This window comes from Macrosteles quadrilineatus, unplaced genomic scaffold, assembly GCF_028750875.1.
Source record: "Macrosteles quadrilineatus isolate MER2022 unplaced genomic scaffold, UCM_ALF_1.0 Scaffold_60__1_contigs__length_738512, whole genome shotgun sequence".
NCBI lineage: Eukaryota > Metazoa > Arthropoda > Insecta > Hemiptera > Cicadellidae > Macrosteles > Macrosteles quadrilineatus.
In genome coordinates, this window is record NW_026542653.1 from 98,104 (window position 1) to 120,488 (window position 22,385).

The 22,385-nt window shown below is 37.8% G+C and overlaps 1 protein-coding gene across 1 annotated transcript; it reads left to right on the forward strand.

Moving 5' to 3' along the window:
• Nucleotides 1-400: 400 nt before the first annotated feature.
• On the forward strand, nucleotides 401-19,219 carry LOC128981960 (uncharacterized). Its single transcript, XM_054400963.1, has 3 exons — nucleotides 401-1,259; nucleotides 8,406-8,641; nucleotides 16,832-19,219. Exons 1-3 carry the CDS (start codon nucleotides 826-828, stop codon nucleotides 19,162-19,164), a joined length of 3,003 nt encoding a protein of 1,000 aa, XP_054256938.1. The 5' UTR covers nucleotides 401-825; the 3' UTR covers nucleotides 19,165-19,219.
• The last annotated feature ends 3,166 nt before the right edge of the window (nucleotides 19,220-22,385 follow it).

Consider the following 22,385-nt stretch of genomic DNA (forward strand, 5'->3'; position numbering starts at 1 on the left):
TTGCATGATAATTAATCAGCTACATAGGGTGTTTAAAACTCCCTTCAAGTATTTTTTAGGTTTTATTATTGACCCAAAATTCGTTCTGGTGCATGGATAGGTTGCTTTTGCCAATCCCCCCAAAACTTCACTAAAACACATTAAATTTTCTTGAGGATGTAATTAAACGTGATTAACTTCCGCGGTTAATTGCATGAACACCTTCCTAATTCTACATCCTTTTAATTCTACATTTTCAATAAAAAAATAACTCTTTATCACTTGAGGAAGATATTGTCTCAACCAAAGCTGAGACTACACTGAGCTTGAAATGCAAGCGTTTGTTGTGAACACACAACAGCATTCTCAAGCGCTTGGAACAAGTGCTGAAAGTAAGTTACTTGTAACCAGCTTTCTTTGTGAACGCACCCTTAGTGCTAGTGATCTACTTATCTCAATTTTGTTTGGAGGTATAATATAAAGTTTTAGTTAAAGGTATAATGTAAGAAACAGTGATTGATGCATTGTTGTTTCTTAGCATATATTCTAATTTCTAACCGGTATTATTCCTGGCCCATCTTTCAGCGTGATGGTAATTTGGTAAATACCAAGTAGCCTAGTGAAAACTGACTGTTTCACATCTGTGAAAAAACATTAGATGTAAATAATAATTAGTTAGGATACTGCACCGCATAATAATAATTAACATAATCTGGGAGTGTAACTTTATTTGTGTGACGGCCTATAAATTGTGCAAATTTACCAACGCATTTTTTGCACAGACGAACCTTATAAATTAGTCAAGTGAGATCTTTGATCTTTTATTTATGAAGCTTACAACTTAACATGGAATCTGTTGAAAATGATGGAGAAGTTGGTGAACTATTTCAACCTTTAGAGGTGGTTGGTAGTGAAGAAGGCAACAGCAAACTGTACCTTGACTTAGACAGCTTAAGGGAGGAATCTAAGAATGAAATCAGTTCAGACAGCTTAAGGGAGGAATCTAATAATGAAATCAGTTCAGACAGCTTAAGGGAGGAATCTAATAAAGAAATCAGTTCAGACAGCTTAAGGGAGGAATCTAAGAACGAAATCAGTCCAGACAGCTTAAGGGAGGAATTTAATAATGAAATCAGTTCAGTCAGCTTAAAAGTAGAGTCTAATAATGAAATCAGTTCAGGCAATAATGAAATCAGTTCAGACAGCTTAAAGGTGGAATCTAATAATGAAATCAGTCCGGCTTCAGAAGAGAATACAAACAATGGAGATGTGGTATTTAGGTAAGCAGACAAAGTTGTTTTATAGTTAATTTAATAGTCAATTAGTTTGTTTATGACTAAATTACCTAGTCAACTTAATTATCTTTACTTACTTAGGACTATAGGCTAGGTACTAAGGACTAGGTACCTAAATAAAGCTGTTTAAAACCCTCTGTCGGTTGTACTGAGTCATTTGATACAAGCAACAACCTTTCAACCACCATTTCTCCATCCGCTCACCATGCGCTATCACCTCACTTTTAACTTATGTATAATAGTATGCCCAGTTAATCCTCTGAGTGTTAAGCGTCGCGTAATCGACGCACAACACACCCGCCGTGGTGTTATGCGTCGCTTAAGCGACACACAAACATCGTTTACGGCAAAGGCTCTGGGACTGACTGAATCAGATTGAACTGGATCGAGATTGGTATCGTTGTTTTCGGCAGATTCTAAGCTTGGCTGCACTTTACTTTAGGTCCTACACTCATTCGAATGAAAATATCGATTAGGCTATTCGATTGTTTCATTCGAGGACCTAAAGTAAAGTGCAGCCCTAAGCTTTCTCCCGATGTCTGTTTCTAGACGCTTTTCATTTTAGTTCCGAAAATATTACAGCAGACAGATGACGTGCGTATTTATAAATAACTTCGTTAACCTCGCACCGATGACTGATGTGTTTTATTACGTTTATCATTGTTTTAGTGTTAAAAATAAAAAGTAGTGATATAAGTGGTGCATTATAAGAAGATGTTAAGTGATTTTGAAGGGCTGGTTGATACTCCTGAAGAAGTATGTATGTAGTAATATTGATGTAAATGATCCGCCAGATTCCTAGCTATGGTTAGGCTATGCATTCTTAGCTAACGCTAAATGTACGAAATCTGTTTTTCACCCATAACCAGGGGTGGGCGGACCGGGCGGTCGCCCATGGCGGCGGGGCCGGGGCGGTGGGGCCGGAACGGCAGAGCCGGGGCGGTGGAACTGGGGTGGCAGAGCCAGGGCAACAAACAAATTTTAGGGAACAGTAAATTTTTAATACAAATAAAATCATAAATTCATTAAGTGAATGTGAAGAGTACAATTATCTATATTACATTTTACGCTAAGAACAAGCCTAAGAAGATAAACGGCAATTCACACATTGATTTAAAATTATAATTTAAGCCCAAAAATAAAAACAAACCACTCGGCTTGTGTATCGAACAACCGTCGCCACCACGTTACGACGTTACCCAGGACGAGTGACAGTGTCAAAGCAACATTTCAGCGGTTGGGATTGACCTCGACGTATTTCTCTCTCTCTTTCTAGTTTCTGCCCCCTCCCACGACGTTGTGTTTACTTTATTATTGGTTATTTTGGTAGCATGGGCTTCCCTTCCCTCCGAGAGAGAGGGGTTGCAAAAATGAGATATTTTGCTACTTTTTATTTTAATAAGCAATGTCGTAATTTGCTTCAACAATTAATAACATTGCCGTTTTGGGGAAATCCAAGATGGCCGAAAGTCCTGCCGACTCTTAGGTCAGATTTTAAACAAAAACCAAAAAATAATTGATAGGCCTATCTGCAACTGTAAACATAAACCAGCTTATGAAATGAAAATAATTTAAAAATGTCCAATTTACACTTAGAACCCTTGGTACATAATTAAGAGTTCAGGGAGACACCATAATTCGGCGATCGGTCAAGGAAGGGATGGAGCCCAGGAGGACAATTAGGCGGGACAGTGGTGTAGATACGGGGGGGGGGGGGGGGGTGTCAGGGGGATATATCCCCCCCTTCAACCTAAAATGGGTCAAAAAATTTATCATATAACAAAAAGCCTAGCCTAAGTACTTAAAAAATAAATTCAATAAAAACTAGTCCACATGCAATTAAAGCAAAAAGTTTAATTACATAAGTACAAAATTGCATAAAATTGTACCTACTAAGTATTAACACCAGATTTCACTTCCTAAACGCTTAAAAATAGTGTTTAGAGAAATTATTTTTCTCAAATTTTGGAACCCCCTTTCTTGCTGGGTAGTATTCCATACCCCCCATATGGTGGGCGACGGTCGCCGATCTTGCCCAGGGCGGCAAGGTCCCTAGGGCCGTGCCTGCCCATTACTTATTTATTTACAAACCTACTTCCGTATATTGTTATATTTTTGGAATCCTCACAAAATTTAGAACAAAGTGGCTATTTTGAAATATTTGTAGACCAAAAATTATTATAAATTTATTCGCAAACATAATTTTTTTTTCATTTATTTTATAATTTTTGAGAAATGTTAACCCCACAAAAATTGTTGAAAATTTTTTTTGTAGGCTAATGTTTTATATAGGTATTACATTAAAGCCCATAGTTTTCTAAAAACAAAATGATAAATAAAACAGTATACTTTAGAGTGTTTTTAAGTTTCTAAGATACATTTTAATAAAACCCTGCGATTTCGCGATAAATGGGCGGACATTAAGACCATTACTATGGACACTTGGAGGGTTAAGAAGTTATGCACATTTAACTTAATGTTCTATCTTGGGGAGCGAGCTGGTCCCCAAAGACCCCTGGTTGGAGCGCGGGACCCCGGTTCCTGGGGTCCCGGGTTCAAATCCCACCAAATCACCAATGGATTTTATCTAAGTGATAATGCCATAACCCCTAGGTCTAGCCTGAATTAAGTAATATGAAAAACAATTCTAGGCTTGTGTCTAGCGTCCTAGGACAAAAAAGTTCTATCTTGTTGTCATTATTGAAATTTAACCTATGGTAATTAGCCTAAATGCAACTTAAGTTAGCTACCGGTACTTGTGAAAAGGGTATTCTGTCAACAAATAAACAAATCATAAATACCTTAGTAGGTAGGTACTCTAAATTAATTTCATAACAATGGAAATTATTATTATTAACTTATATGCTGCTAATAGTTTATAGCATTATTATTTATTGTATTGTTTGTTGCAATTTTTTATCATGAGTTTGGGTTTTACTCTGTTTAAAAATTTATGGTGGTTTTAGGGGAAGAAATCTAAGTACCCATTCACTCACTTTACCCAACCTTCAAATCAATAGCTCAACATTTCAGGTTTTAATTAGCTGTTAGATACAAACATTTATTCATCATCCATCAATCAGCTGCAATTTAAGAAAAAAAGTGGTTGGGGAAAACTCTCCAAAAACCGCCTAAATTTTTTGAAACAATTAATTGTAGCATAATGTTAGTTTCTTCCTAACTTTTGTTTGTACCTACATTAAATAGGCTATGAATCTATGAATGAAAACATATGGTAGCCTATGATTATTGATCGTAGCACACCATACCTACCGGTACCTACCCATAAATTGAAACAATTGAAAATAATTTAAGTTTTAGTTTGTTCTTAAAATAAAGTTTGTTTTCAGCGTTATTCTTATTTTAATTCTTTGACATAGAACTCCTTTTTTAAAACGTTTTTATTAGCTCGCTTTCTTGTCCGGTACAAATTTTGCAATCAATTTTATACTAACATCCCGATGAGCTATAGACTTGAAACATAGCTCACAAATGGATGACAATGCAATATTATATCATTTAATTTTCATATTTACCTTGGGCTACGCCCCATGAGCTTCTTTTTATTAGCTCACTTTCCTACAAATTTTGATATCAATTTTAAACGAAGTTCCCGATGAGGTAGAGACTTGAAATTTGAAACATAGCTCACAAATGGATGACAATGCAATACAGTATTATATCATTTCATTTTCATATTTCCCTTGGGCTACACCCCATGGGCTTCCAAATTTTTCATGTTTACATTTTGAAAGAATGTAAATATGGGTCATTTTCAAATCAGATGCAACTTTACAGTCCTGAAACATTCTGATTTTTTTATATTAATACCCCAATGATTTAAGTTCAATTTTAATTTTTAAATTAAGGATCTCATATCTCTGAACTAATTTTTATATAAAACACCGTTAATAAGGTTTAATTACAGTTTAAACAGAGAACTTAAGAATTAAACAAAACATTAGGCTACAATGAAAATTTAGAACTTAAGAATACTACAAAATAATATTTTGTTGTCTCTGAATAAACTACTGTGTTTAATGCTGTAAACTGGCTTTTAAATAATCAATTCCCCTTAATCTATTTCAGGAGTGTTACTTACCGTCATGAGTGTTACTTTGCATAAATAATACAAAAATCAGTAGTAAAACTTTTTAAATTGTAAATTAAATTGTGTAATTCTATGTATAAGGGACTTTGATGCACCCACAAAGAAATATGTAAGAACATTTGTATTGAATCTTGAGAAAATTTAAAAATAATCTAGCTTTTTAGCTAACGGGTAACACTCCTGACAAAAAAATTGTAATTACTTCAATACATTTAACATTTTTTTTTTTAAATATTAAAAGATTTAATACAAGTCGTTTTATAACACATTGGTGTATATATTTTAACTTTTTTTTAAATTTATGATAGTATTTTATTATATTTTGTTAAAGTAGCACTCATGACATGTTGAGTGTACCTCATTTGCAAAAAAAATAAAAAAATGAAAATTACAAAGTAAACTCGAAAAAAATGCATTGGATGGTATTTATGAATAGCCTATTTAAGGAAGCTCTGACTATAAGAATAAAGGACTTAAAGCTAAGTTCATATTTAACCAACACTTAAATCAAAATTTGCATCTAATTTGAAAATGACCCATATATCAATTTAAGTCAGCTGTAAATACTTAAATTTGACAGTTCGAAGAGCAGAGGTTAAGAGGTACAGGTTATGCTCCCAAGAGATTCTTTATACAAACAAAAATTACAAAATAAAGACATACAATCTGATTGCAAATATAAAGGTGTTTGTTAATAATGTAAATTGTTATGTATTTAGTATTCTAAAAAGTAAACAATAAATTAAATAGATTGATATACCTATGTATAGTTAGTATGTAGGCCATACATTCAATCTAATACATTATTATATGAAAAGAAACTCAAATAAACCTTTGATTTCCCACATGCCTCTGTCTTAATCTGATATAGGGCCTAGATCCCCAGAGGGGAGGTAAATGCTCCGTGTTGGTATCGGCATTTTCAAGTTGGCCACAGACATGGACGACTGGGCATTGGGTCCCAGTGACATTCCTTTATCCAGGATGGAGGGGTGTTTAGCTCTAGGAGAGATGGAAGTACATCATAATCTCTAACCTACCTGTGTCTGTGGTACTTTGGGCTTCGGCCTGCTTGTTGTGTGCGACCAGCATTCAGTGGGCAAATCCTCGACTTTGGAAGTAACCTTTCCTGGAGGTGAAAACGGGCAAGTACCCGCAGCTCACGGGGACACTCAAGGGCAACGTAACTTTCCGCAGTGTGAGGGCAACGGTTTGTAGGTACTTCTGCAAACCAATCCCTGTCTCTGAGCACGGACGGTATGGTTATCTTGAGTGTGGGGGGTTCTTCCCGGAACCTCAATTGAGTCAAGGGTGTCGCCACCTCTGGTGGATAGGTTCATCCGGGTGGGTCCCACTTCTATACCTGCCTCCTTTTGGGAAACCCTGATGGCCTGGCAGTGATGTTGGGTCTGACGGGCAAACGAAGTAGATCGGGTGCTGGGTCCGAGCCCGCCAGGGGTATCTGGGGATCTATCGCTCTGGTTATCTCTGGTTTCCCAGCAATGGGTAAGGCCTCGATCGGGCAGCGGTGTAAATGGGAGGTTGGGGTTCCCCCCGTCAGCGTGCTGATGGTCCCCTTCCTCCTGGCTATTGATGGCGGGTTCTGCCTGTCAGGGATTAGATAGGTCCCGAGTGTTGCTTGCACTAAATGCGTCGGGGCGCTCTACCATGGACCTCTAGGTCCCGACCTAGTGGAACCCAGGTGGAGTGACGCTTAAACAAGCAGCCGGAATCCCTGGTTAGGATTGAGGGGCAACCCTCCTTCCGAAGGGTCTGCTTCGGCAGCCGGCGAGCCTGATGACCTTAAGTCATCCGCCCATGATGTGCTAAAGGTTGATGCGTAAGCTTCGGCCTACATCATGGGGCCCGGGTATGTCCTAAAGGATAGGTACCGGGTATGCAGTCAGGGGGCTTCGGCTCTCATGACAACAATAAATGTAAATGTAAATGTAAAATGTAATAGGGCCTAGATGCTTGAAATAGATTTAACATCCACACACATTAAAAACTAAAAAGTAGAAAATAATTGATAAATAAAAAACTTTTTTAAAACAAAACATTTTTAAACACACTAAAGAGTAGAAAATAATTTATAATTATGTGGAGAGTATAAATACTTGTACGATTTAAAACAAAAAAACGTGGGGTGCTTGCAATTGATAATAATACATTAGTTCAATAGGTGAAATTGTATTATCTATTGCATGCACCCCACGTTTTTTAATTTTAAATCGTACAAGTAATATTATACTATATATAATTATACTCTCCACATAATTATAAATTATTTTTATTTACAATTACGTTTTGTTTCAAACAAGTTTTTTATTTATAAATTATTTTTCTTATTAAACTAAATGAAGATTAAAATATTATTTTAGGTCCCATGGCATTTTTATTGCTGCCTTCTATGATTAATGGTGATTGACGGGATCCGTTAAGTGACTCGTCTAGTAGTTTTAAAATAGATTGCTGTAATTTTTAACAGTACCTACCTAACAGTATATATCCATATTATTAGTATGATATATATTCTAGGCTATATACCATACTAATAATACAAATAAGTTAACTACCGGTACCGGTATGTGAATAGGAGGATATTTAATGATGTGTATTAACTATGTACTGTCAAAAATGTGTTAATCGAACATAGTCTACCTACAAAGTTCTTTTGTTAATGAACTAATAGAACAAAAAGTGTGTAAAATATAAGCGTCTAGTTTTTTAATGACAGGTATTGTTACCTGTGTTTTTTTTATATGGTTTGTTTTTTATGTAATAACAGTATAGTATTGCTGACCTGTTGGCCTGTTTTTGAATTAAAATATAAGAGTACAGTATTAACATTTCAAAATCTGTGATATTTAATTTTATTATTTTAATAATTATACTTGACAAGGTCTTATGCACTGTAATATTTGTGTTCTTAGAACAATACATCTCTTGACTCTTGACAGTAGGCCTATAAACATTGTAGGTTACACTTCATGGTAATTAAAGCAAAATGTTCATTTCAGTAAAACAAAACTATTTGTGTGTTTGATCTGTGGCAAGAAGTTTAATCAAAATGCGGGAAGATATAACCACATGAAAAAAATACACAACATAAACCATGGTGAGAAAACCAATATACGCTGTTTGGAAAAAGGCTGTTCATTCAGATGTAGCTACAAAGAAAAACTACAACTCCATCTAGTAGAAGAGCATGGACTTAGCATGGACATCAGGGTCAACTATTTTAACAGCTTTAGTGGTAAGCTTAATGTCTACTTTCCTTAGCCAAATAATACTTCCTGAAGTGACATACAGAGAACCCCTCATATCCGACTGTGAAGGACTGGGCCATGGTGGTAATGGGCAAAAGATCGAATATCGGAAGGAGCATAATTTGCTGTCTCGGTGACTAAGTCTCCCGTAACCAAGGCCACACACATGAGCATACCTTGCGGTGCTAATCCGCAGCGTAACCGCAGCGACACCCGTAAGCATAATTTAATCATCTCACATGACCACAGCACCTGTAAGCACATTTTGCAGCCTCGGCTATAGCGGTCATTATTGCAACACCGGCGATCAGCCATTCGGTTAACGGAACGTGCCTTGCGTTATCGCTCCAAGCAGGAAACAAGTTGGCGGTCGGTCACTAGGTTGGATAACCTGAAGAGTCGGTTATGCAGAGGTCGGATACGAGGGGTTCTACTATATTGCAGACAATGGCCTCTTGTTGTCTGCTGGTACTCGGCTCCTGTGCCTCTTGTTGTCTGCTGGTACTCGGCTCCTGGGCCTCTTGTTGTCTGCTGGTACTCGGCTCCTGGGCCTCTTGTTGTCTGCTGGTACTCGGCTCCTGGGCCTCTTGTTGTCTGCTTGTACTCGGCTCCTGGGCCTCTTGTTGTCTGCTGGTACTCGGCTCCTGGGCCTCTTGTTGTCTGCTTGTACTCGGCTCCTGGGCCTCTTGTTGTCTGCTTGTACTCGGCTCCAGGCCTCTTGTTGTCTGCTGGTACTCGGCTCCTGTGCCTCTTGTTGTCTGCTGGTACTCGGCTCCTGGGCCTCTTGTTGTCTGCTGGTACTCGGCTCCTGGGCCTCTTGTTGTCTGCTGGTACTCGGCTCCAGGCCTCTTGTTGTCTGCTGGTACTCGGCTCCTAGGCCTCTTGTTGTCTGCTGGTACTCGGCTCCTGGGCCTCTTGTTGTCTGCTGGTACTCGGCTCCTGGGCCTCTTGTTGTCTGCTGGTACTCGGCTCCTGGGCCTCTTGTTGGCTGCTGGTACTCGGCTCCTGTGACTCTTGCTGGCTGCTTGTAATTGGCTCCTGGGCCTCTTGTTGTCTGCTGGTACTCGGCTCCTGGGCCTCTTGTTGTCTGCTGGTACTCGGCTCCTGGGCCTCTTGTTGGCTGCTGGTACTCGGCTCCTGTGACTCTTGCTGGCTGCTTGTAATTGGCTCCTGGGCCTCTTGTTGTCTGCTTGTACTCGGCTCCTGGGCCTCTTGTTGTCTGCTGGTACTCGGCTCCTGGGCCTCTTGTTGTCTGCTTGTACTCGGCTCCTGGGCCTCTTGTTGTCTGCTGGTACTCGGCTCCTGGGCCTCTTGTTGTCTGCTTGTACTCGGCTCCTGGGCCTCTTGTTGTCTGCTGGCACTCGGCTCCTAGGCCTCTTGTTGTCTGCTGGTACTCGGCTCCAGGCCTCTTGTTGTCTGCTGGTACTCGGCTCCTGGGCCTCTTGTTGTCTGCTGGTACTCGGCTCCTGGGCCTCTTGTTGGCTGCTTGTACTCGGCTCCTGGGCCTCTTGTTGGCTGCTTGTACTCGGCTCCTGTGCCTCTTGTTGGCTGCTGGTACTCGGCTCCTGGGCCTCTTGTTGGCTGCTTGTACTCGGCTCCTGGGCCTCTTGCTGGCTGCTTATACTCGGCTCCTGGGCCTCTTGTTGGCTGCTGGTACTCGGCTCCTGGGCCTCTTGTTGGCTGCTTGTAATTGGCTCCTGGGCCTCTTGTTGTCTGCTGGTACTCGGCTCCTGGGCCTCTTGTTGTCTGCTTGTACTCGGCTCCTGTGCCTCTTGCTGGCTGCTTGTAATTGGCTCCTGGGCCTCTTGTTGTCTGCTGGTACTCGGCTCCTGGGCCTCTTGTTGTCTGCTGGTACTCGGCTCCTGGGCCTCTTGTTGGCTGCTGGTACTCGGCTCCTGTGACTCTTGCTGGCTGCTTGTAATTGGCTCCTGGGCCTCTTGTTGTCTGCTGGTACTCGGCTCCTGGGCCTCTTGTTGTCTGCTGGTACTCGGCTCCTGGGCCTCTTGTTGGCTGCTGGTACTCGGCTCCTGTGACTCTTGCTGGCTGCTTGTAATTGGCTCCTGGGCCTCTTGTTGTCTGCTGGTACTCGGCTCCTGGGCCTCTTGTTGGCTGCTTGTACTCGGCTCCTGTGCCTCTTGTTGGCTGCTTGTACTCGGCTCCTGTGCCTCTTGTTGTCTGCTGGTACTCGGCTCCTGGGCCTCTTGTTGTCTGCTGGTACTCAGCTCCTGGGCCTCTTGTTGGCTGCTTGTACTCGGCTCCTGTGCCTCTTGCTGGCTGCTTGTTTTTGATACTTCCTCGTTATGTATTGGACTTTTTGTCTCAGTATTAAGCATAAAGGTCATTGTAGGACTCGATGTTGTAGAGACTGCAGTACCTTCCCCACTTGAAGTGCTACTTATGAAATTTTCAGTATCATGTGAACTTTCTGAATTGCCTATCAATTTACTTAACATGCCATATCTTGATTCTCCCATGAATGGCAGTTGTCTTGAGCAACTTTGATTGGTGTTTCGGAATATGAAAGTTCGATGTGTTTGCCTAGGTGGTACTTTGGCTATTGGGTCACATCGGCTGTTTGGACTTCCTTGCCTTGTTTGGGGCAATGAAAGCTACGTAGAATGGTTTTGTAAGAAATATAATCTTTTGGCACTTCACAAGCTCGAAGTTGATTGAAGTGCCGTTTGATTACATACCCTTTATCCTGTTCTACAAGGTAGTGAAGTCGCCCTAGTCTTTCCACCACAGTTCCAAATTTCCACAGATTTGATCCTGCATAATTTCTTAAATGAAATCTCTCGCCAATATTGTAATGTTTGTTAAATATTGGTTGTTAAACCTCATTTTTGTCATTTTCACTAAGCCTTAAGAGATCTAGCTTTGTTCTCAAGTTCCTGCCAAACATTAATTGTGCTGGGGATGCACCAGTACTCAGTGGTGTAGCTCGGTACCGAAATAATAGTGCACATAGTTTTTCATGTAGAGTGCCCGGTTCAAACTGCATGCACCTCAGTTTTGTCTTGAGTGTTTGGCCAAATTTTTCCGCTTAGCCATTTGTAGATGGGTTTCCTGGTGCAATGAATCGTTGTCTTTTATTCCTTGGCGTTTGCAGAATGCTTGAAACTCTGCTGATTTGAAAATTGTAGCATTGTCACTGACCAATATTTCTGGTAGGCCATGGTGACTGAATATTTCTCTGAGGTGATGAATAGTAGTGGCAGTTGTTGGTGCACTTTTCATTAGATATATTTCTGGCCACTTTGACCTAGCATCTACAACAATCAAGAAGTTGTGATGTAGAAAAGGTCCTGCATAATCTATGTGGACTCGCTGCCAATTGCGTTTTGGTATTTCCCAAACATGGGTAGGAAAGAGCCTTCTCTGGATTTTTCTAATTCTCACAACATGCCTTACAACTTGCTACCATACTCTCAATATATGTATCAATATTTTTCCAGTAGCAGTAGTTTCTTGCTAGACTCTTCATCCGCACTATTCCTACATGAGTTGAATGTAATTCTTGGAGAATTTTCGGTTGTAGCTTAAATGGAATAATAACACGATTTCCTCTAAGTGCACAATAAGCTGTTCTAGCTGCGATGCAATCCCGTGGTGACTTGTAAGCCTGGCCCTCTGTTAAAAAAAATACCCCCGCCGCAGCAAACCTGCAGACTAAGCAAATTTCCATTTGCCTGATTGGATTTACATTAAATTTCTACTTAAAAATATAACATTTATTTCCGATTTAAATAAAAATAGTTTAACAAGTACTTAGGTTTGCTGCATCAGGGAGGGTAAAACTGTTATTTGTTTTTTTTTTTGTAAAATGTTAATAGTTAGTAAGAAATAAAAATATTTTCCAAATTTGATCAAAATGTGTTCATAAACAAGCAAACTACAACAGTTTACTTGTTCTCCATAAGAATAACATAGGAATTTAAAATAAAATTTTTTTTTAATTTTCTCCGTAACCATTAGGCGCATAATAACACTTCAATATTCTAAATTATTTGTTTTTTTAAGCTCTACAAAATGGTTTGAAAAGAAATGGCTAAATTTTATGTTTTTTAGGTGAAAAATGGGAAAAACCTATTTTTACCCCATAAAACCCCCCATTAACCCCCGTTCCCATAGTCCGATCATGCTGGTTCGCGAACTCGTTCAAGTTTATCCCGCCTTACACCTTCATACCAAATTTTATCAAAATCGGTCAAAAGTTACTCAAGTTATCGTGCGGATGGACACATATCTATCTATATCTATAAAAGAGGATGTTTGTATATATATTTGTTTGTTTGTTTGTTTGGGGGTGATAAACTCGGACACCGCTGAACCGATTGCCACGAAACTTGGTACATACGTGTAGAATGTCATGGAATAGGTTTATACACCATCAATTTCGTGATCCGTCCAATAGGCTCCGCCCCAGTGGCTCTGGAGTTTCCCATGTTAACCTTATGAGAAATGGAATTAATGAATCTTAACAGCTGTTTCAATTAAACAAGTTGGTTCTGTTCTATGATGTTCAATAGCATTAAAGTTACAAGGATTACCAACAGGGTGCAGCACTATTATTTCTTTTACATTTATGACAACAGCTAATTTGCAACCAAAAAGGTGAGTGAGCGTAGCGAACGAGCTAACCTGAAGGCAAGTGAGCGTAGCGAACGAGCTAACCTGAAGGCAAGTGAGCGCAGCGAACGAGCTCCAACCTAAAGGTGAGTGAGCGTAGCGAACGAGCTCCAACCTAAAGGTGAGTGAGCGTAGCGAACGAACTTCAACCAGGACGTGATTGAGCCATGCGAACGAGATCATCTTGAAAATTAAGAAGTTAAACGGGGCAAAGCCCGCGGGTTACAGCTAGTATATATATATATAAAATCTCTGTATATAGATATACAGGGTGGCTGAAAAGTAACTACCACCCCCCCTTAACTTTTCAACCATTTGAGATATTTGAAATCCGTTTGCGGCAAACTTCTAAGATGTGAGGGGCTACAATAGTTATGGTAAATTTTGAACATTTTACCCTTAGGGGTAGCGGGGGTAGGGGGTAGCTCAAAATTTTCAAATGGCAAGTATAGTCGAGTTTGGTATCATTTTATAGGTATTGGCGAAACAAAACAATCGACGTAAAAAAAACTAAAATCGGCCTACTAATAACAAAATGGCGCCCTAAAACAATTTAAATCTACAGAACCATGAGGAGGGCTGAAAAGTAACTTGCACCCCCCCTTAACTTTTCAACCATTTGAGATATTTGAAATCTGTTTGCGGCAAACTTCTAAGATGTGAGGGGCTACAATAGTTATGGTAAATTTTGAAAATTTTACCCTTCAGCGGGGGTAGGGGGTAGCTCAAAATTTTCAAATAGCAAGTATAGTCGAGTTTGGTATCGTTTTATAGGTCTTGACAAAACAAAACAATCAACGTAAAGAAAACTAAAATCGGCCAGATAATAACGAAATGGCAGCTAAAAAATACTTTTAATAAATGACATCCTTATCAGAAAATTGCAATTTGGTGGTAAAAAAGGCTAATTTTAATTTCTTTCAATTTGTATCCAGCCAAAGTTTTTTTCTATTTCGGATCATTGCTAATAAGATGCGTGGTCAGTAAACAGTGCCTGGAAAATCCCAAACTCCATAATTGCTGTTATCAGTTATTTCTGTCCATTTTCCTTTTTTGTTTGTTTGTCGAATTCTTTCTCTAGGTGAAAGTTCAGTAGTACAGTACTGAGAACTGCCCATATCGTACATAACCAAACTGCAGGCCTACACTATTGCTACTTTTTGATTGTTGTATGTTGGTTTGTAATTTGTCATGTTTTTTTCGTTAGAAGAAAGAGTGCAAATTGTTTTACTGTTTGGGCAAACTGGCACTTACAGTGGAGCAACTGACGCCTTTAACGAAAGGCATCCTGAACATCAAATCACTAGAAAAGCTGTGTCTAATCTAGTAAAAAAGTTTCATCGTACAGGGAGTGTTGTGGATGAGCCCAGATCCGGTCGGCCCAGCACAGGTGAATTAACAGAAGCAGGAGTTTTAGCAGAGTTTTCTGTTAATCCTCAGCAATCTGCAAGAAGAGTTGCGCAACAACATAATATAAGTAGGTGGGCAGTGAACAAAGTTTTAAAAAACCACAAATTCCATCCATATAAGATCACGTTAGTCCAGGAACTGTCTGAAGATGACTTTGATAGAAGAATTGAATTTTGTGAATTAATGACACAGAAGTTGGAATCTAGAGAAATCTCTACTTTCGAAATAGTTTTTAGTGACGAGGCTTCATTCCAACTTAACGGACACGTTAACCGGCATAACTGTAGGTATTGGGCGCAAGAGAACCCCCACTGGTACCGAGAAAGTCACACTCAACACCCGCAGAGGCTAAACGTTTGGGCTGGAATCATTGGTAACTTCATCATAGGTCCTTTTATCATAAATGGTAATTTAAATGGCACAGCATACAATAACATGCTAATCACACAAATAATTCCAGCTATTAACAACTTAATAGAAACAACTGCAACACCAGATGGAAACCCAATTTTCAATAGAGATAACGTGTATTTTCAACAAGATGGAGCTCCTCCACATTATGCTAGGGATGCAAAGGATACACTGAACATTGAATTTCCTAATCATTGGATTGGTCGAAGAGGTAGTATTGAATGGCCAGCCCAATCACCGGACCTAAATCCATTAGATTTTTTTCTATGGGGATTTTTTTCCATTAGATTTTTTTCCATTAGATTTTTCCGTTGACATTTAAAGTCAACGGTTTATACCTCACAGCCAAGGTCCCTCGAAGAATTAAGACTACGGATAGAAACAGAATGCAGAAAAATAAACAATCAAACTTTCCAAAATGTAAGGAACATGTTTCAACAGAGATTGTACTACTGCATGGAGGTACAGGGAAAGCAATTCGAGCATCTCATCAAATAAAAGGTAATTTTTTCTACCATTTCTTAAAAGACTTTTTAACGAAAATTTTCATTATCATGGATGATTGGATTTGAATTGTTTTAGGGCGCCATTTTGTTATTAGTGGGCCGATTTTAGTTTTCTTTACGTCGTCTGTTTTGTTTTGTCAAGACCTATAAAACGATACCAAACTCGACTATACTTGCTATTTGAAAATTTTGAGCTACCCCCTACCCCCGCTACCCCTAAGGGTAAAATTTTCAAAATTTACCATAACTATTGTAGCCCCTCACATCTTAGAAGTTTGCCGCAAACGGATTTCAAATATCTCAAATGGTTAAAAAGTTAAGGGGGGGTGGTAGTTACTTTTCAGCCACCCTGTATATATACATATATAAAAATTTGAACGAATGGTGTTTTTGGCCTCTGGGGACATCAAAATGGAAAAGTAAATCGGTCCCGGGCCTAGGTCTTACCATGAGACCTACGGTAATAGCTACTTCCCTATAGGGAAAATTGCTAAAACCTCCAATAGCTAAGGGGTGTTGCATGAGGACCAGAGCTCCTGCATACGGAGCAAGGTAAGGATTAGGTTTAGTTGGGTTATGTTAGGTTATTATGCACTACAGATGGTACAACAGTACTCACATTGTGTTGTCGTGGGACAGCGCTGAGCTATTGGACGTGGTGCAAGTACTACTTTTTTAGGAGTGTACCGTGATGTCCAGAACTTGTAGAAATACTATGTTTATTGCAGTTACCTACCGTAATTTAAGCATAACTTCCTCTTGCTTATGTCTTCCTCGGCGTTATGTTTCATACTATGCGGCTCATTGAGCCGCACGGGTTCTCTAGTATATATATATATATTTGGACACTAAGATATTTATTTAAATTGATCTCGGACACAATTATAGCCTTAATATGAGCAAGATGAGCTATATCGTTAATATAGCTTTATCTTGAACACAATGGTGTGTTGCTGTCTTAAAATAGCGATGTAAGGGTATTCTATTATGATTTTTTTTATAAAGGGTTAGCTGGCTTACTTAAGAAAAAGTCTAGTAGGCTATAATATACATAGCACTATGTTACCTACCTGATCATCATTTAGGTAAGCTAGCTGCTGTCCTTTCATTCTAGAAATCAGTCCTGGTCTACAGTCTTTCCTTAAACGGAAACCAAGTATAAAATAAGAGAATTTTAAGAATTGTCAAGTAAGTATTTTACTTAAAAATGTATTTTTTTAGAGTTCCTGCGGTGGAAAGAAGAATTTGAAAAACAAGAAAACACTCGATTTGTTAAGAAATCTGGATCAAGACCAAGAGAAGAGGGAGTTCGAGTTGTATATTTCTACTGCAGTAGATCTGGTACGCCAATTTGTCGAACAAGTATAGAGAAACAAAACGGCAAGAAGAGATTTACTACCAAGTCAAATCACCACTGCACAGCTTCAATCACATGTATAGAGAAGGCAAACGGTGAAGTGGAAGTGAAGGTGTGTGCCACACACTACGGTCATGACAACGACCTCCAAAGACTGCGACTCACAAAAACTGACAAGATTAACATTGTTGAACAGTTGGCTAAAGGTCTCCCTCGTGATGTAATCCTTGATAACATTCGGTCATCAACTAGCTCGCAAGTTGAAAGAATCAATTTAATTACCCTCAAGGATGTTAAAAACATTGAAAAGTCATATAGGGCGAAACCTAAGAGTACCAGCGGTATTCCAACAAACTGTACTTGCAGCAACATTAACAGCTGGGTGTCACTAATGAGTGAATCGGATCACACTCCAGTTGTACACTTTGAGGAACAGGCTTCTAATAATTCTGCAGACTACGACTTCACTCTTGTCCTAATGACAGTAGGACAGATTGAAATGGCAAAGAAATACGGACAGTCAAAGATATTTTACATTCCCACTTATACCACAAAGGATGACAAATACGTTGTATACAGTAGGCCTAACAAAACTAAAAATACACATGATATTCATCTTGCTACATTGATTGTTGCTGATAGTCATAATGATGCTATACCCATAGCTTTTGTGGTTTCGACTAATCTTAGCATGGAGAAATTCAAGCTGTTTTTTGCATGTGTGAAAACAAATGTACCTGAACTTGAAGCCAAAGCTGTGCTAACTGATGACCGAAAAGAGATTTTTGAAGCCTGGAATGTTGTTTTCACAAGTGATTCTGGGGAAGAACCATGTCATCTGTGGAGTAATCGTTTTGTTGACAAAGATTGGAGGGATAACTTGGTCAACATACCTAATGAAGAGATTCAGGAATCTGTTTATGAACGACTCTATTCCTATTTAGAATCCCCAGAAGAGATGTCCTTTAGGGATCTCAAAGACTTTGTTGATTTTGAACTTTTAACAAACCCATTGACATTTCAATTTGGTAACCACTTTGCACTAAAATACTTAGGATCTGAAGCTGTTTGGGCAGGGTGTTATGGGAAAAAGAGCATTGCTGTTCACGCCCAGTTAAACATGGAACGTCTTAGTGATGAAATAGAAGATATCATCGATAGGAAACAATTGGGCCTTGATAAAAGGTTCGTTGTTAGTACTGTGCAGGATTTGCTTAAATTATTTAATGATAATCAATGTCATCGTCAAGTGAAAATTCAAAAACAAGTACAAGAGTTACCAAACCATCATATACTTGCTTTGCAAATCAATCCAAAAGCGATTTCTAAAGAGTCAGAGTTATCTTGGCGTGTCAGCTCTACCAAGGATCCTGAAAAGATTTTCTCTATTGTAACTAAACAACAAGAAAACAGTTGTAACTCCCAACCATGTGTGTTGTTTTGCAATAGATGTAGTACTTGTGCTCACAAGTTTAGTTGTTCTTGTAGGTTGTATGCTTTTGATAAAACAATGTGTAAACATATCCATGCCGTTATTATCAACTTCTTTGATGAGGTACACTTTCCAGAGCCTAAAAAAGAAAAGTCAAAATCTGATGAAAAGGCTACTTACCTTTGGGGATGGCACAAGAAAAAGAAACTGAATCCACCCACCGAAAGAAGTCAACATTTTGAGCAAGAAGAAAAGAACCTATCTAAAACAAAAGATGTAACTGAGCGTCGTAAAAACACGAGAAAGATTACAGACAAATTGCCAAGTAAAAAAAGTAACAAATCGTCAAGTAAACAAAGTAACAAAACAATATTATTAGCGTCAGAAGAAACTATACCTAGTAAAGGAACAAGAAGTGTTATAGCAACCCCCAGAACTAAAGAAGAGGAAAATTTACTGTTTTATGAAGACGCTACTGAAAAGGCAAAATTTATTGAAGTTGAAACCAATATTTCTAATAAAGGAGATGACTCGCCCCCAAAATTAGACGCAACTGTAGTTGAAGATAGTCAGAAGAAAGAGTCAGAAGTCAAGCGAAAAAGAGGGAGACCAAAGAAAAATACAAATCGAGAAAGTGAAATAACTGCTAACGAAAAAAAGGTTAAAGTTGAGGACAGTAAAACACCACATCGGTTAAAAGTAAATATATTGAAAAAATGCAGGAAAACACAAACTAGGAGTCCACAAAAAAGTTGTAAAAAATAGTGATTTTGTAGCTTCTCTCCTAAAAATCCCTTTTTTAGAACATTTCAATATACAAGGTGACAAAAAAGTCTGGAAATGGCTTGATATCTTTTTAACTAAATTCGTTAGAAAATTCAAACCTTTCACATCAGCTTATATCTATGAATACTACTTTTTGCAAGCATTGCCATTTTTTTACCTTCACCAGGGGACGGCCCATGAGGAGTAGGTACATAGGTTGATATGCACATCATTTTAAAGGTCTGGTCAAGTGGAGCTCATTGCCGGAAACCGCGTCAAAAAAGGTTGATCCGTTACAAAATTGCGGCAGTCCAAACTATTGCGGAATATACCTGCAAAGGCCTTAGTATTGGTAAATACTCATAGTCAACATTAGCCGGGAAATCTGAAACCCGGATAAATTTGATTTGAAGATCGAATAAACTTAGTATATGAGCTAGTTGACTTTAAATACAATTTCAGCTCTCAAGCTAATGTTTAGTACGAGTATTTACCAATACTAAGGCCTGTGCAGGTATTTTTCGCAAGAACTTTAGACTGCCGCCATTTTGTAACAGATGAACCTTTTGATACGCGGTTTCCGACAATGAACTCCACTTGACCAGATCTTTAAAATGATGTGCATATCAACCTATGCTTACATTAAAGATTATGTACCTACTCCTCATGGGCCGTCCCCTGGTGATGGTAAAAAAATGGTAATGCTTGCAAAAATTAGTTTTCATACATGTAAGCTTATGTGAAAGTTTTGAGTTTTCTAACGGATTTAGTTAAAAAGATATTAAGCCGTTTCCAGACTTTTTTGTCACCCTGTATATAATATACATTCTTATTCTTATTATAAATAAAAAACTTTTTTATACACTTCCTACGTCCAATGCAGATTATAATTTTCTTACAGTTTTTACCAACAGTTAATTTTTATGTAGGCTAGAATCTGTCATATTTATTTGGTTATTTATTATTGTTTTCCCATGCATAAAAAAATCAAATGGAAGGAGTAAAATGTCCTTTTTTTAAATAAGAGAATATTTTAATAGTACCGTACATACCTAGAATATCAAAAGAAAAATCAAGTCACTTTTGTTAGGCTTTATGTACGAAGAAAACTTATTAGCCTATATATTATTTTCTGGGTCTAGGTCAAATATTTGAATGAATATGCTGTGCTGACTGTCATCATTTAATTTTACAATATCATTCATTATTTGTTCTTTATAGAATACCACACATTTATAACCTGGTATATAAATGCCCATAATTGTTTTACAGGTATATTTTATGTGTTGTTTAATTTTATCTTCAATATTGTAAAGTACCAAGATGTCTTCATCTTGCCCTAGTAATCTAAGGCAATTATGTGTAGTGTTTAAATAATCAGCCTGTTGATCTCATTTGTTAAGAACATGATATAAAATTCCATTTGTGAAGACTTTGGTGTGATTTAATTTAATCTAACTTAAATGTATGATTGAAGGGAACAATTATTTCGTCCAGTAATGAGTTTGAATTTTTTTTCAATGCCATTATTTTCAATTAAAAAATGTAATGCTTGTAAACTGATGATAAGAACATCAAAGCTAGAGAATCATATAATTTGAAACACAAAGCATATTTATATATTTTCCGTCTTTTTTCGAAGATTGTGTACCCTACTTGCCCAATGAACCTAGATGAAATATTACAGCAACTCGCCAAATTAATGGTTGCTTATCAGCTCTTCAGCCAGGTCGCTGATAATTCTTTTTGATCATGACTAGCAATTACCTATTAATTGTTAGGATCCTTGCATAGTTCTAACTATTACACAAACTTAACAATAATTTTTTTAAATATGTACTCTTGCTAGAATTACTCTTTGTTTTTGCAAAGGTTTTGGAAGCCGGAACATGTTAAACAGGGCAAAAGCAAAAAGCTACTAACCCCTTTTGTCCAAATAAATAGCATATCTTTTTGAAATAAAATATCTCTATGACATAATATTTTAATTTTATATCTATATTTTGACAGTTTTCAATGGTTGAGTATGATTTTCTACTTTTTTTTAAGATTCAGCGACATTTCCATTTATCTGATCTTGCTGTAACTAGATTAGGTCAGGTGACCAAAACTACAAGCATTAAAACATACTCCCTTAGATTTCTCATCCTTCTGGATCAGCTAAAGACAATTTTTTGTGAGTTCTGTCCAGTCCTTTGTAGAGGTAGTTTTTAGTTTATAATTTGTTTCTTGTTTTTTTCCCAGTAATTCAAAGCCTTGTTTTACCAAATAAAACAATCTAATCCCAAACAATAACTCACCCCCTAACCAAACAATAAAGCGCAAATAATAAAATTAGGTAACACTTAAATAATAGAAACAAAATTTTGTTGACTCTAGCGATCAGTGTCACCAATTATGAACTAGACACAAAAAATGAGCTTCAAAATTTACAATGGGACGAGAAGTCTACTTATGTTTGTCGGTCAATGCTACCAGTCAGTTGTAGCCAATTTCCCTTTTGTAGAAATTAATGTTAAAGAACTATTTAAGGAAACCGAATTCCTTGTTATTAACTGAATTTTCCTATTCTAAAATTTAAGGTGAATAATGATAAGAGGTTTTTTGTAATGGAGTAATTGTAACAGACAAGCAGCAGAATTTTTAAATCGGTGAGACTTAAAATTATACTTTTGTATCCCAAATATCCAATCAAAATGCTGTTTACTTTCTAACATTGTAATCATTAAACTCAAACAAATTAACATTGCCATTGAGTGTTTTAATTTTTTTTTTTCAAAACAATTACACAGTAATAATATTTGATTTTTTTTTATTAGGTGCCGTAACTGTAACCTATTTATTGTGATTAGTAACTGTTTATGGCAATATTTTTATCTTTTCAAAAGAGAGGTACCAGAACACCGTTCTGCTGCAAATCGAGCACACCGGTAATATCTAAAAGCTATACTTTCAATATGCTTTGATTTATCAAATCAATACTCATTACTGAACAGACACTATTAAAGTAGCTTTGAGAATGAGAACATGCCCATGGACATTATAATGAATTTGTAGTGTTCACAAATACTGTACCATAAAATACCCGGTTTGAATCATAAACATAAACAAAAGACATTTTTGGCCCGAAAGTAAACAAAACCATGTGTTCATTAATGCTATTAGTATAGGGGTTTGGTTTACTTTCGGGCCAAAAACGTCATTGGTTTATGTTTATTACC

Bases quoted from the DNA above. Each gene is read 5' to 3' on its own strand.
- LOC128981960 (XM_054400963.1), top strand. From the start codon at position 826: ATGGAATCTGTTGAAAATGATGGAGAAGTTGGTGAACTATTTCAACCT. The intron at 1,260-8,405 runs GTAAGCAGACAA...TGTTCATTTCAG, and splicing joins AATGGAGATGTGGTATTTAG to TAAAACAAAACTATTTGTGT. The intron at 8,642-16,831 runs GTAAGCTTAATG...GTATTTTTTTAG, and splicing joins CTATTTTAACAGCTTTAGTG to AGTTCCTGCGGTGGAAAGAA.